This window comes from Nannobrachium achirus (assembly GCF_963921795.1).
Source record: "Nannobrachium achirus genome assembly, chromosome: 14".
Taxonomy (NCBI): Eukaryota; Metazoa; Chordata; class Actinopteri; order Myctophiformes; family Myctophidae; genus Nannobrachium; species Nannobrachium achirus.
The window spans coordinates 34,667,478-34,684,771 of record NC_137821.1 but is presented as its reverse complement, the minus strand read 5'-3'; the positions used below and the strand labels follow the sequence as shown (position 1 = coordinate 34,684,771).

The window sequence follows — 17,294 nt, the reverse complement described above, 5'->3', positions numbered from 1 at the left end:
CCAAGCTATTAAACTTCCATTTAGTATTGCGTTTTGGCCCCTGTGAAAGGTTATCCTCTATACAAGCTTTGTCATGTCACAGACGCCCAAATTGGCTTTAGGCCCTGGACCCCAAATTCAAATGATTATGTCCTTGCGACCCTGATATGAAATACAATGCAGTATGTTGATGTGTTTCACTTGTATTGTTTTTTATGACATTGTCTAAATATTCATAATTGAACATCATTAATAGATGTATACTGAAACATAGTTAGAATAGTCACTTTTTTGCAGTGATGGGCAGTAGCTAGCTACAAGTAGCTCAGCTACATAACTTAACTACATTTCTAAGTAGCATAACGGAAACTTGCTACATTTCTCTGGGGATAGCTTGTAGTGTAGTTGAGCTATATTTAATCAAGTAGTAGTGTAGCTTACTACATTTTCCAAGTAGCCGGGCCATCGCGGTCGGGATGAATAAATAAATAAATAGACCAGTCATTACAATAGTGTCCCAAATAGTGATAGTTAGTTTGCCTGCCCATTTGTTTGGTGGAAAGTTGTTGAGCTATATTTAATCAAGAGTAACTAGTAGTGTAGCTTACTATATTTTCCAAGTAGCTTGCCCATCACTGCTTTTTTGTCACCCATCACCACTTCAGGAGGAACAGCGTTCTCCACTTTCAAGTTAAACGTGATGTGATGTAATCCTAGTTTATATCATTGTCATTGTGTATATTATCATAGTGCAGTACAGTGTAAACAACAGGCTGGGAAGGCAAACAGGTTTTATTTTATTTCTGGTATTGAAGGTCACCACATGAAAACATAGAAAAAGAAATATTATCTTTCCTGTCGCTGACACTGGATTAGAAAGTTGTGTGGGTTTGATTTGTTTTGTAATTTATACATTTAGACTGATATATTTACTATTCCTTTAAAGGGGCACTATCGCGATATTAACACCATTTCATTGTTGTAGGTTTAATAATACATTAGCAGCCATGAAACTGAGCAGTCTTCTGTCTGAAACGCTGGCCAAATTGTTCTGAATCTGAACACCACTGGGGTAAAATCAGTGAAAGCTGAAAACTGCAACCCTTGCTTACATGTTTTAGCCGCTACTCTCTGTGGCTTTGACATTATTCTTGTTCCCTGTGTTTATGGAAAAACAGAGCTCTTGATCCAGAAAATAGGAATCAGGTTGATGTAATGTGGCCATAGATGGTATAAACAAAATGACAAAATGATGTTTTTCATGCATCATGGTAATTGCAAGAACACAGAGAAAGGTGAAGCAGACAGAAAGGGGAATTTTCTCTTTTTCTCTGTCAACATCGATTGTATCATAGATGTTGCTGTTTCTGTAGATTATGATAACAATCGAAAATACTTTAAATGCATATCAAAACCGTCATAGTGTCCCTAAGGAATTTAGAAAAATGTGTGTTCATTGTTTATTGTATGTATCTATCTACTGTAACTTATATTGTTTCAGTTCATGGGTTGTGCAATATTTTCAAATGGTTCATGAAAGACTAGCAATTGCAGTAGTCAGTTACATGGCTTCCATAGAGACCCCTGGAGAAACTTTGAACACCATTTAACCATTTACACGATGATAACAAGTCCCTGGCTCAGCAATAAAGTAGGGCCCACACATATGGTCTACACTTTAAAAATGTCCTCATCCTACTATAATACCAGCCCTATAAATCGTTAAATCAAGAACTTACTTCTCAAATAATGTATCCTGAAAAAAGGATAATCAAAATCTTGTGATGTAGTGCATTGTCCGTCTCACCAAAGTACTGTACAGTAAGTCTTTTAAGCAATGCCACTATGCCAGTATGTTTAATCTGAGAGCAACCCAACAACTATTATGAAGTTAATACTAGATCAAATTATAAATTAGTGTGTGTGTGTGTGTGTCTATCTATGTTAATGTCTGTGTCCACTCCACACCGGTGTTTACTGTCAGTAATAGCCTTTCTTAGACTACTAGAGAGTAATAATGTTGTATTGAGCACAAACAGTGTCCATTGTGAAACTGTTATCAGTCAATATTGGGCAATACACCGTTTACAATTGTAGGCCTAGATAAAGTTAGACAAAATAGATAAAAATGAATTCTGGTAAGATAAACGTTTTTTTATTTTCTTTTTTCCCCCTTTCTTTTTCTTCTTTCTCTCACAAAAATCAGATTTTTAATGCTACAGGTGCCAGAACAAGGGTAGCCTATGTATTAAGCTGCCATCTACAAGGCACTTAAGACTATTTCAAAATGTATTAATTTTTTACTTTGTTGTAACCCATTGTTGAAAACTCAATTTGTTGCACTCTGTTTTCTAAAATTGTGTTCAGTTGACATTGAATTGTTTAAGAACAAAGCTTGTAAAGGCCCACATTCAAATAAAATGTGCTATTTTGAGACTAAAAAAACGAAATACATGTTTTATTGTTGTTTATTTATCTAGCAGCATTAGGCATCATTTTCCTAGGCAGTGCCATTCAACCTAAGGTGCTCTCTATTAGAATGGAGAGCGCCCTCTTGTGGTCCATAACCTTAACTGCACCAAAACCATGCCTAAACTTAACCAAGGGTTGCTTGCCAACATTGGACTGTCAGAATCAAGGAGATTTCTATTTTTTGTAAATGACAATGGCCATTTCAAGGAGAGTAAATTGTAAATGAGCTATCGGTGTTAAAATACAAAATAATTACTCAAAAGCACCTGAAGAGTTCTGTAGTGGGAGATGGTCCAGTAGTCTAAAGATCAGACTCTCAGTGCTGAGATTCCACATTCAAATCTTAGTCCTCATACATTTATGTTGTACTTTGACATTTTCAAGGTTAAAATACAAAAAAGAACTCAAAAGTACTTCAACAACTCTGGAGTGGAATATGGTGTAGTGAACTGTTGATCGGTCTCTCAGTTCAGAGTTTCCCTGTTCAAAACCTCCCACAGATCATAGCTGTATTACTTGGACCTTTTCAAGGTTGAAAAACAAAATAATTACCCAAAAAGCACCATTAAGTAGGCTATCTCCTGTGAGTGAGAGAGATGGTGTAGGCCAAGTAGTGGTCTAACGATCAGTCTCTCAGTTTGGAGGTTCCACGTTCTAATCCCAGTCCTCATACATTTCTGTTATACTTTGATATTTTCAAGGTTAAAATACAAAAGAAGAACTCAAAAGCACCTGAAGAGTTTTGGAGTGGCCTATGGTGTAGTGGACTGATGATTGGTCTCTCAGTTCAAGGATTCGAATACCAGTAGAGTCGCCGAAATGAAGGTCGCCCGGAATGGTCGACGACAAGTGTCGCCGACGTGTTTGGAATAGTTGCCTGGCGTTATAGAAAACTCATCCAGGCAGTGAGAAATCTCATCGAGAATGGTCGCCGACGTGTTTGGAATAGTCGCCTATATTTATAAACCATTATAGACAACAAAGGTATAAAGGGAGTGAGTGAGTGAGTGAGTGAGTGAGTGGGGTATATATTTATAAACCATTATAGCCTACTTAGCATTTAAAACTCTGATGCCCAAAATAGACAACAAAGGGAGCGAGTGTAGGCTACCCTACCCATATGTCACCCATTCACACGTTACAGTAGTATACTAGCCTACTACATGTTTTGTACCTGTGCTATTTAGAGAAACTATAGGGTCTAAGCTTTATAACTGTACAAGCTGGCTGCTGGCAACTGTGTCTCTGACCAACGACTACAACGTATTGGATCTGTAGATTTAATAGCAGCACGTCTGACTGCACAGATCGCTTCGTTGGGATTAAAACCGCTCGTAGTCCTACCATAGTGGTGCGGTGGTACGTGGCTTTGGAAATAAACGTCATGAAACTTTACCTTTTTCTATGCAAACTTCTAATAAAGTCTTCAATCAATCCATTTCATCCTCCATGACACAAACTACTTTAACCAAGCCTATGCTCGCGCCTCCGACCAAGACGACACAAGGAAAACAGTGTGCGTGCACTCCGTGCAGCTGTCAGTGTGTGCCAGGGACGTGCAGAGAATGTTAGAGAGGCAGGGGCTGACACTTCTAAAAGAGGTCAATTCTTTCAACATACTTGCATTCAAGTTCAGGAGCTGCATTCAGGTATATGGCACGGAAAAGGGCGTTTGCATTTCTTTCACCATAGTAAAAAAAACGCATTCATGGTCTAGACTGGAGACTGGAGAGCTATAATGGCGAGTGCCAATGTGCGGCCGGAGGGCACTTTTTACCAGTGGATAAAAGGGCAGGGGCTCAAGCCCCCTTTGATGTCTAATGTGTGCACGTGCCACTATGTGCTGAGTCGCGGCTCGCAACATGATGCTGTCAGACAGTAAAATAAAACTTTGTGGATATAGTTTGATATAATTAGGCCTACATTTCTGTTGATGTTTCAACCAAGGGACGAGTTTATTTTATTTGTGATTCCCCCAAAACACTCATGATAGCTGATACAACAGAAGTAAATGACATTTCACAGAAGATCTTTTTAATTAAAATGGAATGCTCAAAACGCATGATGCTGTGACTGTGAGCTTGTAGATCGGCTATTTTCACTACTTCATAATTATATTTTTTTATTTATGGAATTTCTTGTGATGTGTTTGCTTGACTGAAAATAATAATAGGCCTACATAATCAAGCCGATCGGTGAACTGATGCACAGAGGAGGCATATAGCCTACACACTGGACCCATTGTACTATAGGCCTAGCTATAGTCTAGCTTTTGTCTTGAAATAAAAGATAATTTGACAGACAACAGCCTGCATACTGACCATAATGGAATGTTATTGCAGTCGGGGTTAGGCTATATTTCTTGCAAAAGATTTTAAGACAACGGGTGTGTCCGCATAACCTTAAGTTGCTTTCATACTAGCTTTTTATTAGTGAACTAAAACAATATTTGACAGATAGGCCTATGACTAGCTTATACATTTTACTTATGAATTGGAATGTTATATTATAGCAATTGATGCAACAATGATGTATGGAAGTTGGAACACTAATGGAGAGACATGGCACGCATTACGCGTCGTGCGTAATGCCAGCCCATTTAATTGCGTTTTGCCATTGCCATATGGACAGAGAGATTTCTCTATACGGGGCCATGTAGAAGTAATCAAAGCCATCAGCTGTAAATGATCAGTCAATCAATTAAAAGGGTAGCCACGTCTGTTTAGTTTACTGTGCAGGCTGAGTTTGAATCGTTTTTTACCGTCATATCAGACAGCGCACAAATTGCCTATAGGCCTATTGTAATAGCCTACAATAATTGGCTGGGATGTAGGCCTAATATTACAATTAGTGTGATGATGTGAACTCCAAACGTTCCCCTAATCCCTAACTCTTGACGCAAAGCTATAAGATTCATGTGATATCCTACTCTATAATGTCAGGTCTAAGTTGTGGCATTTAGTACATTATTTCTATTTGATACCAGTGACATGCAGTGACAAGCATTCTGAGACTCTCTCAGAATGCATTGATTTAATCGAATCTTAGAAAAAAGAAAGAAAAAAAATCTGCGCCTATTCTCATTTAATACTATTTCATACTGGCCTGGGATTGTTTTCTTAATAGGCCTATGATTGTTGAATGTCCATACAAAATGCACTTTGTATTTAGGCCTACTTTGAATTTCAAAGTGGGCTATTAATCTTTCTGTTTGGTGAAACAGATACTTGACTGTGCACATTTCAATATGATGTCAAATGCCACTTTGCTGCTTTGTCCATATGCGTTTAGGATTAAGCAAAGTAAGAGTAAGACACCAGTTTCATTCGAACATGGCTCGGTCAATTATGAAGCGATTTAAAAAAATAAAACGTCACCTCATTCATTGCAAAGCCCCACTTCCATGACCAATGACTGTAGCCTATATAGTAGTGTTCCTATTAAATCTAAATATTTAAACGTTGGCTGATCTACCAGCTCTCCAGACTCCTGTCCCAAAACTGACATTTCCATTCTCAAAGCTCTGAGCTTTGATTGGCTTCACATTGATAGATATAAAACTATAGCCTACTTCACTCCCTTGTGATGGGATGCTGAGACGATAAAGCTACTGATTAGTACAAAGCTGGCTGGCTGCTGCTGCGTCTCTGATGTGTTTAAAGCAACACGTTGAGGGGCCTGGATGTTTAACAGAAGACAGGTACAGCTACAGTTATAAGCTTATGTAACGTGTGAATGGGTGACATATGAACACTCACTTGAATACCCCACTCACTCATGGTTTATAAATATATGGGTAGGGTAGCCTACACTCACTTGAATACCCCACTCACTCACTCACTCACTCACTCACTCACTCACTCACTCCCTTTATACCTTATACCTTTGTTGTCTATAATGGTATAAATATAGGCGACTATTCCAAAAACGTCGGCGACACTGTCGGCGACATGTAAAAGCTGTCGGCGAGAATTCCAAATCCGGCAGGCGAGAATTCCACCGAAATTGGTGAGCCTTCCTCGGCGACTCTTCCACGTTTTCCGGCGACCTTCATTTCGGCGAGTCTACCTGTTACCCAAGGATTCCATGATCAAATCCCAACGAATTTATTTGAACACTTAAAAAGTATTTTGCATAATTTTAAACTTGAAGTAGCTTACTGTTCACTGGTAGGCCTACAAGGTCAACTAGAGGATACACCTGATTGTTTCAAGATCCTTAAAAAAACTTGAATGACAGACAGACAGATAGAACACTGTACGTAACGTTAATTATTAAACACAATGCAAAAACCACCTAGGAGCGATGCATGCACCGATCAAAAATTAGGCTATGTCACGTCAGAATTAAACACCAGGAAAAAAAGTCCCCAAATCAAAGACCCAAACATTTCTGTGTCTGCGGACAACATCGATGCTGATTAACCGCTTCTTTCCTCGATTCCTCGATATTCCTCCTCGGTCACGGTGTAAAGCCTGTGCCATTTCCTCCGAGGAGGCAAAACAGGTGTTTTCTTTTCAACTTGGCCAGGAGGACAGGTGATGCTGCGTTCACTTCAAACCTGACGCGCGTCCGGGCGCGGCGCGAATGACGCGAACAGAGTGACGCGAACGGTCGCCTCCGCCTCGGTATCTTCGCGTTTCATTTTCGCCGTGCTCGGTCGCGTGTCATCTCATCTTTGCATTCACCTTTTGAGTAATCACGCCGCTCAAACGATCCAGGTCAGACTCCCCAACTGTTAGGTTGATTGATTGATTTATTGAAGAATTTATTTGAAGGTTGCAATAGGAAAAAGTACAGTGTCATGACAGTACAAATCTCTGGTACTGGTAGGCCTACAAGGTCAACTAAAAAGAGAAAAAAAATGTAGTTCCCATACCGGGAGTCGAACCCGGGCCGCCTGGGTGAAAACCAGGAATCCTAACCGCTAGACCATATGGGAATGTGATCACCTTCATAAAGATAGCCTATAACGTAGGCTATTTACTTTTCCGTATTCTATAGAATTTTGCGTGTTTGATAGATAGGCTACTTTTATCAGGTTTAATAGCATGCATGGCTGCATCCTGCATAGGTAGTCTACAATTTCAGCCATTAAAACGCCAAACATAGACCTATGTGTATAATGCCCGGGATTCGAACCCAGATCTCCCACATGAGAGTCCATTATCCCAATCATCAGACCAAGTCTGTAACTCAGAGAGTGCACAAATGGACCATAAGGGGTCCAATTGGTTCCATTGGTACACTCTCAGAGTTAAAATTAACACTAATTGTACAATTTGTACGCCTACAATATAAATTGGGGTCCCAGAGCTAGAAATGCCATTAAATGGGGTCCCCGGTCCTTAGCCCCAATGTCAAACTGGGGGCCAATGAAATTAAAATAGTTGCGAATCACGATAGAGCCGTAAAAATCTTCTCTTATATGGGGGTCCCTGGCATATCTTTTCAAATGGGGGTCCGCAGTCTAGTCAGCCAGCGTCAAGGGGGTCATTACATGAAAAAGTTTGAGAACCACAGTGTTAGTGCTTCTTCCCTCCTATACACTACCGCCACCGCGTGGTCACATTTCGAACTGGTCAAAACGTCAACGGGTCTTCTCTTTCCAGGGCTGCTGCTGCAAGTTGATGAAAGTGATCTGGGAAGCGGCGGAAAGCCCGGACCGGTGGGCTCCTCAGAGAGCCTTTCTCCCGTTGACCCCGCTGGGTTTCTGTGCGGCAGCCAGACAGGCGCACACCGGGATCCCATCCCAAGCCAAGTCGGAGTTCATTGATGGTGCATACGTTCAAGTCAAAAGTGACACTACTATGCGGCCACTCTGTCCTTAATAGAGTGAGTGACCCCATCAAGCGGATAGAAGGGAAGACAAGAAAGCTGAGTCAACGAATCACAGGGATGCAACAGTTGATGTGAGCGGAGTTGCATCGTGCAGAAAATCCACTTGTACTTGGAGACGGGCTGCTGTGCTGTGCAGCGCCGCGGACTATGGTGGCTTTGAACTGTGCACATTTGGAGGTACGGGAGGTATTTTCTGAAACAATCAAGCCTTTATTCACGCACACAGAAATTGTCTGCCTTTTATTTAGCAGTCACTCGCTCCGAGCGCCGTCCACATGATGCGTGTCCCACCACCGAGATGGACATTTGGGTACAATTAAATCTGGTGGGATCATCGCATGCACTGTTGGAATGGAGCTGAAGTGGAAACAACGTCGGATGGTCTGCAGCCACGGTCAATAGGCAGCGCGGTCTGCACTGAACATGCAGCGAATTCTGCAGAAGAGACGATCAGTGCGCAAGGTTCGGGTGGTCTGGGCTTTCCTGGCCCTGGTGGCCCTGTCGCTCGCCGCGTGCAGCGCGCTGTTCACGGCGTGGACCTGGCGACAGACACGGGACCTGTCCCAGTCCTTCAGAATCCTGCAGGATCGACTCGAGCAGGTTCGTATACAATATGGCATTTAAGAACGATACACACAACTCTGTCTGATCCCGTTTGCATAGCATGCATTCCTTGCGTCAATATCAACAATGTTATTTACTCCTCGCAAAGTTGTTAAATACTGGAACTGTTTCTTATGCAATTTCTTTGTGGCTGCGGTTACGGGAATCTCCGCGGGGGGCATGGAAAAATGCTAAGCCACTTCTCCCCCCCCCCTTTCACCCCTTGTGCATTCTTGCCTTTGCACTGTACCACTTAGTAGCTGGTAGTAGTATGTGGCCCGAACCTTGGTTCTTTTATTGCTTACCAAAAAGTGCGGCCAAGCAGACTTATTACTTATTTTTTGCATCCAGTTGGCTACCCCCCCCCCCCCCCCCCCCCCCCCCCCCACACACACACACACACACACACACACACACACACACACACACACACACACACACACACACAGTCACACACCTCCCAATTGAATTGTTTTGCTGCCAGTTGTGCTCCAATTATAGACCAATTTACTGGAAACCCTTAACTTCTTGCCTTTATGGCCAACTGAGTGCACTGAGGCTTTGAGGGTAAAACATAGAGTCAACCTATTGCGTCTTAACTAAGTGATTTTAAGTGATTTATAACATGCGCCAGCCCCCTCTAATTTGTAAACTGCAAGTCATGTCTTTTGACTATTATTATAAAGTAAACACATGGGCTCTGTAGTCCTGTTGGTTTTACACTTGCATGCATCTTGCCTGCACTTGCTTGTAATTGTAAATACTATGCACATGCATGAGATTGCATCACGACGAAACAAATGACTTGCAGCACCCCTCTGAAAGGAAACAGCAGTCACAGGATGGAAATGCTTATGCTGTCAAATGTGCGTTGTTTTGAAATCGAAGATGCAACTGGCCTTGACACCATGTGACTGTGTGTGTCACCCAGTTACGTGGCAGTCAAAAGTCATTTATGCATGTGTGTGTCATTTTCAGATGCACGTATGCACAAAAATGTATTTATTTTGTCTCTCAACACACACACACACACACACACACGCACGCACGCACATACGCACGCACGCACGCACGCACGCACGCACGCACGCACGCACGCACACACGCACACACACACACACATACATACATACACACATGCACGCACACCACACACACACACATGAAGCAAATCATCAGGAAGAGATCCTTATGTGTGCGGATCTCCTACCCACACACACACACACACACACACACACACACACACACACACACACACGCACGCTCTCTCTTTCTCTCTTCTCTCTCATGTACCCCTTGATGGGACATGTGGAGTGTTGATGCTGGAATCCACCCCAAGGGGCCTGTCAATTAGACTCTTAGCCAACTCCTGATGAGAGCCAGTGAATGACTGTATGGAGGCTGCACTCCCCCATTTCCACAGTATATCCAAACACCCTATCCATAGCCCACCTTTATTTTCCTATTTCATATTGGGCCCCCAGGTAGTTAATGAGGCCCCTAGCTGAGGATTTAAATATTTGCTGGCTTGACAAAAGTCATCCCCCTCCTCTCTTTTTTTTCCACAGCAGGGGAGTTAAGAAATGTGAAGAATGCAAAGCACTAAAAACATGCATAAGGTGTCGCAACCACTGCTAAGGCTATAGCATGGCACCGTGGGCCCAGACACTGGAAAAGACAGCTGTTTGTTGGCTGTTGCTGCCTGGATGGAAGGAACCGTCTGTGTCAGTTTGGGCTCTGTGCCAGCACAGTATTATAATAATAAACTGGATGGGCTTTTGTAGAAGATTTTCTTCTTCTCCTTAATGTACTTTGCTTGTTTTATTGTTGCAAGTCTTATATGAATGCCTGCTGTCTGTCTCTCTCCGTAGGTGAATACTCAGAGGAAGGCTATTGTTCAGCTCATCCTGGAGAAGAGAGAGTTGCTTGTGGGGCAGAGAGTGAAGAGAGATGGTATGTCCGTACGTCTGCATGCAAATATACTGCATATTATGCCCACGTGCTACTATGTGATTCCAGTTGTCAAATATCTTAATGCACACAAGCAAGAAGAAGTCAACTGAGTCCACATTTACTTTGGTATCCTATAGAGTATCTAGCTCTTCCCACCCAAATCATCACCCCTGTCACAACAGACACGATATACTTACAAATTGGACCATGTTGTTTTTTTCGGGAAGCCCGTTTAACACAAACCTTGGCCATACTTGGCCCACATGGCACTTTGGTCAGGTCTAGTTGGCTGCGGGCACTACCCGCTGCTAAAAGTTGACACAGGAAAAAGTAGGCTGGATGACTGTTTCAGAAATTACAGGTCTGCCCGGATGGCCTCAAACCCAGAAAACCAGCTGGCACAAGGAGTAAGGCCTTGTTGCACGCTTTAGGGAATAAAAGTGATTTTCTTCTCCTGGACGTGGCTGACCCAGCTATGATTTGTTGTGAAAGTGGTGATATTTGATGACCTATCATTGGAGTATTTATGGGCCCCACTTGCGTCACCACTGGTGAATTGCTGGACTTTGTATCCTTCATAGCTTGTCAGTAACGATTATGTAGAATCTTAGTCAAGAAATAAATGTGGTATACATATTGACAAAAGGATGCATTCATGTAGGATAATGGTATCTGGTGAAAGAAACGGCACATATATTTAGTTCTACCATACTTGACAGCTTACATTGTCTTGCTAAATACATTGTTACAGTGTTCAAAAATGCTCAAACGTGAACGGAAAAGCGGAGGACTTTTGAGCGACATTTCTGCAGGACACAGAGTAATTCCCTTTATTTTGACTGACAGCTTCAACCGGAAAATCACTGTTGCTCGAAGGCATAATGTTCACCCACAGCAAAGTCCTAAATCTCCAGGGTCACCCACCTGTGAGTTATTTTAGCAGGGGCTCAATATTTCAGTATGAGGGGGCCTCACTCTGCATTTGCTGCTCCGTCCTTTTGAGACATAGTAGTGTATGTATGTACTCCACAGTCCATCCATGTGTATGTACAGTACAGTGTTGTTGTGGTGGCCATATCTCTGTTTGAAATCGCCCCCTCAAGGTCAGATAACAAAACCAAAACAAACTTGTGGGTGAATAACGAGGCCACTCGTTGAAGTCGCTGAAGAAATATATTTTATTTATCGTATTTATTTGAACGGGGGCCATGTCTGTTGCTTCACTCCATTTTCCTGACTTCGATCTCTTTTGGGTCACGGAACAGCCAAAGACCTCTCTCTCTCTCTTTCTTTCTCTCCCTCTCTCCACCTCCTCCCCCTCTCTCTCTCTCTCACTCTATCCTTTTATGCATTCTCTTTCTCTCCCCTTTTCCCTTGTTTTCACTGTGCAGTTAAGTGTTCTCTCATTCACTTTTCTTCCCTATCCATCACGCTTGTGGTTCATCTTTTCTTTTCTTTTTTCTGTTCCCCTTCAACCTCAACACACAACTCACTCCTCTCTCTCCATCTCTACTCACTCCCTTGTTCTCCCCTCTCCTATTCCATCACTTCCATCTACATTTCTCCCTGCACCCCCCACGCCCCCCCCCCCCATCTCTCTGTATTTCTGTATCTTCTAGATGACTGGAAGCAGCTGGCTCTCAGATTAGCTCCAAAAGAGAAGAAAGGAAAAAAAAAAAACTGCACATGCTGAATGAAAAAAAAAAGAAAAAAAAAAAAGTATAAAGAAATATATATCAAAAGCACGAGAAAGGAAATCCTTGTCCATCTGCTAAGTGCGTTAAACCACTTCAGGTGGAAGGAAAAAATGCCCGAAAGCGTATTTTTGCAATGTTAAAACAGAGATGCAGCTGTTGTTTTTTCTGATCAGAAAAACCGCAGGAGTTTTTCTCCCTCACTCTGTCTGTCTGTCTGTCTGTCTGTCTGTCTGTCTGTCTGTCTGTCTGTCTGTCTGTCATTCTAACGTGGTATTCTCTCTTTCCCCTGCTTTCGTCAGGGGGGAGCGTGCGAGGGAAGAGTGGAAGTGGCAGGAAAGTGGCGTCTCATTTTGAGAGTAAGTGCCCTGGCAGATCTCTTATAGCCTCCTTATGTAGCATCTGCAGAAGTGGTTTCAGTCATATACCCCTATACAGTTGCAGTAATAAAATCTTAATTGACTTTCCCCTTGTCTCTCTTTTCTCTCTCCTTCTGTCTCTCTCTGTCTCTCTCCTCTCTGTCTCTTAGTTACTAAAGTGTCCACTCAGCCAGGTAAGTAAGAGCCTAACAACTGGATAATGATGATGTATGGTGATTGCTGATGATCTGTGGAGATTTTTCTTTTTGATGTCTCATGGTCCCAGCTCAAGTAATATACCGTGTGTGCGTGTGTGTGTGTGTGTGTGTGTGTGTGTGTGTGTGTGTGTGTGTGTGTGTGTGTGTGTGTGTGTGTGTGTGTTACAGTGGGAGAGGGCGGTGTGATAAAAGGCTGGGAGGAGGAGACGTTGAATATGAGCAAAGCAGTGAGGTACAACAAAGAGCTAGGCACCTTCACAGTGGAGAGAACCGGGGTATACTTCCTCTACTGCCAGGTGATTCTCTGGGACATGTAGTCAATATGTTATCGAAGGACTACAACAGCGATGATGAGATACTTGACCTGCAATGACCCGTTCTGTTTCTCTCATTTCCCACTGATACTGTATATAGTCTCCTCTCGCTTTTCCTTACCTTTCTTTAACTATTAACTTAACCTCATCTGGTATTTGTAGTGTTTTCTGAATTTGGTTTGCGTTCATCGTTGAAATGGACAATTGACCAAGTCAGTGGTTTTTACACAAGGGGTTTTCGAATTGATTCGTGTCATTGAATTGCATCAGGCCACGGACTCCCATTTCAAATGATTCTATCCTAGGCAACCCGGTATGAAAAGATGTTTTGGTTTAAATTAAATCGTCTCATCTGTTCTTACATCCGGAGACACGCTTCAGACACGCCTCCTGCAGAAGACTTGGCTCAGATCGGAATCATCTAAATTTCACGATTGTACATGAGAAATAGATTAATTGTAGCAATATCAAAACATATAAATATTATGAATTTAACGTGTATAAACATGTAACATTTATTTGGTTGGGGCCGCCCTGGACCCTCAAACACTCCTTAGGGCCCCCAGAACCCACATTGAATGTTGAACTTTACCCATTTAGGCCTAGAATTATTGAATGCTTTAACCAGTGAAAAATAGCAGATATACAAGCTCACAGCGTGGCACCGAGTACCGCGCTGCGAGCTTGTAGATCTGCTATTTTTGAAAAGTTGTGAAAATAATGTGAAAATCTTTGAATATATGTATTTTTAACGTTTGTAACTGAATTTTGCTTCTGGGTGGTCCCTGGAACTAAATATTTTGAGATGCAGGTCCGTGGCCAAATACATATCATTTTGGGGGTCCTTGACATGAAAAAGTTTGAGAACCACTGACAAAGTAGTCTCTCAAGAACAGACTAACTGAGCTCCATTTAAAGGTGATACACCATGCATTTAAAAAGTAGTTATGTCATATTGTTTATGTCCCAAAAACGTTTTTCAAAAGGTTTGAGGCTAAATTACCACTCCTAAATAGAGAGCCTCTCTCATTTTTGAATGGCTCTCAGAGCATTTTCAGCTGCAGTACCACCTTTGGCCTGAACTGCGCCACCCCCCCCAAATCTTTTTGAAAAAAATTTTTTTTTGAAAGATTTTTTTTTTTTTTTTTTTAAACACACTTTTTTTTTCTTCTTTTTTTTTTTGATGACGTCACAATCGGCAGATGACGTCACAATCGGCAGCAAATCTGGACAGCCTGTTTTGAGAACCCGTGTGATACTTTTAACCTTCGCCTTCTCAAAACCAGAGAAAGACACAACGGTCAGAAATGGGACTTTGTGAGGATAGAAGGTGCTAGTGGGACCCCCAAAAAAGGTTTTAAAATAGGAAAAGTGAAATATCATGGTGTATCACCTTTAAGTGAAAAGGACCTTTCTTTGACGATGGCCAGCCAGATTGCTGACACAGAAACATAGGTTTTTCAAAAAAACCTTAGAAGGATTCAAAAGACACGTATCAAATCGGGTCAAAATTCAAATTTTCACGATTTTTCAAAAATAGTAGATCTACAAGCTCGCAGCGAGGCACTCGGTGCTGCGCTGTGAGCTTGTATATCTGCTATTTTTTTAAAGCATAAAATAATGATACACAATAATGTGTACCCGTTCTAAATGGCTTAATTCAACAGTAGTATGCTGAATGTCTCACTCTGCCCTGCCCTCCAGGTTCTGTTCAACGAGCAGGAGTCTCAGTACGTCAAGCTGGACGTGGTGGCGGCCAGAGGACACAAGGTGCAGAAGCTCCAGTGCATGGAGGGCTACGGCACCACGCCTGCCGCGGGGCCCCACCCCTTCCACTTCCTCAAGCCCTGCCAGGTGTCCGGCCTCCTGCGTCTGGACCGCGGGGCGGAGCTGACCGCCATCACGGGGCCGTCCTTCAGGCTCCACGCCGTGGGCACCTCTTCCGCCTCGCCGCACGTCTTCAGCATCTTCAAAGTCAACTGACGGGTCGACGGAAGGGTGACGCCGAGCGAGCGAGCCCGTCCGCCGGGGATACGTGCAGCAGGGTGCAGATTTCCCGGGCACAAACAAAACCTGTGAGGACGGGGAGTTTGAAACTACTTGGGCGCATTTTGAGCGTGGCGTTGTAAAGCCAGACGACAAGTTTTTTAAAGAGCACATCGTGAGTACATCGATATGTCGCTGTAAGCCCTGATGCAAAAAAAATATGAATATTCTGTCAGACATCACATCATGTCAGTGTCTCTCCCCAAAGACCTCAAAGACATAAAAAGGAGTCTTGCTTTGTGGAGTTTGCAGATGGAATGTTCTCTGGACCCGCGGTTGCCTTTTTGGAATGCAACACTGTGGAGTCGGAACTGAATGTGGCCAAACCCAGGACCCATAGTGGACCCTTTTGGATGGTGGCCAAGCGAACAGATGTGATGGATACTCTTCTGTAGACGAGGGCCCGCAATTTATAAAAACATACACGGATCGTCGACTTGATCTTAAGATCGTTTTTTACATTGTGCTTTTATACTTGATTTATAAGAAGGACCATGACTGAACAAAGCTGTGCATGCCCTCCCACTGTTCCATCGCAAAGTGCCTCAGGAAATTGAGAGCACATAAATGAGCGTCAGTTCTCCACACTATAAACAACATAAAATAATCACACACTCACACCCTTCTTTTACATGTAGATAATTTATGTGCACATGGACGTGGGAGCTGAAGTAGAACTGGGAGCATTCTTATGTCAAAGGTTTATAAATAACAACATAGATGTGAATTTCTACCTATTATTATTATTATTATTATTATTTCTCGGATCAGGGCCTTTCTATATATAAGGTTCTGGATGTATAGTCTACTTGGCTTTACTTTTAAAAAGCAGGTTATAGTAAACCAAGCCTGGAGCTTAAAAGACTAATGTCTGCTTTTTGCATCTCTCTATTTTTCTGCCTCTGATACGTTTTTGGCACCACAATAGCTATAATTTACAAGCTATTTGAAAACCATCAGGAAATTATTAACTTATCGTTACAAATTGTTCATAGATTAGTATTTGGGAGGCATTTGCCGATCCAAAGCCAATGGCGCAAGTATGTCAAGAGTGAACGTCACATTTTGTAAACTGAGGTAAAATCATTTGAAGTGGCGCTGAAATAAAAGCACTGCACGGGATTTGGCTATTATGTCAATTATATGAGAACATTAGAAGAACGTTTTTATAGCCTTTACTATTATTATGAACCAGAATTAAAATAAGAGAACAGTTTAATTTGCGCATTCATGAAACCTCATTCTAGTGATGCAACACTTATAAACTGAAAGTTAAAACGCTATATAATTATGTTTGCCCTATGGTGTTTTAGTTTGAATTACGGATTGTTTATTGTATTCCTTCATAGCCAAGTAAGGAGATGATTGATGAAAGACCAAATGAGGAAGACATCAAGTGGGATCATGAAGGGGAAGTTGGAACACAGCAAAATCCTTAGTCCTCAATTTAACTTACAAATGGAACCAAATGGATTTGCTTCCATTTGTACTCTTCTCTAAGGTAAATTGATGCTAAGGATTTTACTGTGTAGACTGTCGATTTGCTGGTTCAGATCAGAGATCTAAAATAAAAATATATAAAATAAAAATAAAGCTTTAGTAAATATTTAACAAAATCTACCCAGTCAGTCTCAGTAGCTCGAGGTTCAACACATTCATGACTCGACAGAAGTTTTTCTTTCTTGTTCACAAACGATGAGTTTGAGTTTTTGTGAATTGGTATCTCTCCTTTATTATAGTTGACCAAATGCTTATGAAGGTTAATCAGTATTGTGCTGTTTTCTCAATCATTGAAATTTTCCATGGGCTTAAAAC

General features: G+C 42.0%; 1 protein-coding gene across 1 annotated transcript; it reads left to right on the top strand.

Annotated features, from left to right (window-relative positions):
• Nucleotides 1–8,541: 8,541 nt before the first annotated feature.
• Nucleotides 8,542–16,883, top strand: tnfsf12 (TNF superfamily member 12). Its single transcript, XM_080741993.1, has 6 exons — nt 8,542–8,892; nt 10,767–10,848; nt 12,845–12,901; nt 13,072–13,095; nt 13,288–13,415; nt 15,138–16,883. Exons 1-6 carry the CDS (start codon nt 8,716–8,718, stop codon nt 15,414–15,416), a joined length of 747 nt encoding a protein of 248 aa, XP_080598119.1. The 5' UTR covers nt 8,542–8,715; the 3' UTR covers nt 15,417–16,883.
• The last annotated feature ends 411 nt before the right edge of the window (nt 16,884–17,294 follow it).

Bases quoted from the DNA above. Each gene is read 5' to 3' on its own strand.
- tnfsf12 (XM_080741993.1), top strand. From the start codon at position 8,716: ATGCAGCGAATTCTGCAGAAGAGACGATCAGTGCGCAAGGTTCGGGTG. The intron at 12,902-13,071 runs GTAAGTGCCCTG...TCTGTCTCTTAG, and splicing joins AGTGGCGTCTCATTTTGAGA to TTACTAAAGTGTCCACTCAG. The intron at 13,096-13,287 runs GTAAGTAAGAGC...TGTGTGTTACAG, and splicing joins TAAAGTGTCCACTCAGCCAG to TGGGAGAGGGCGGTGTGATA.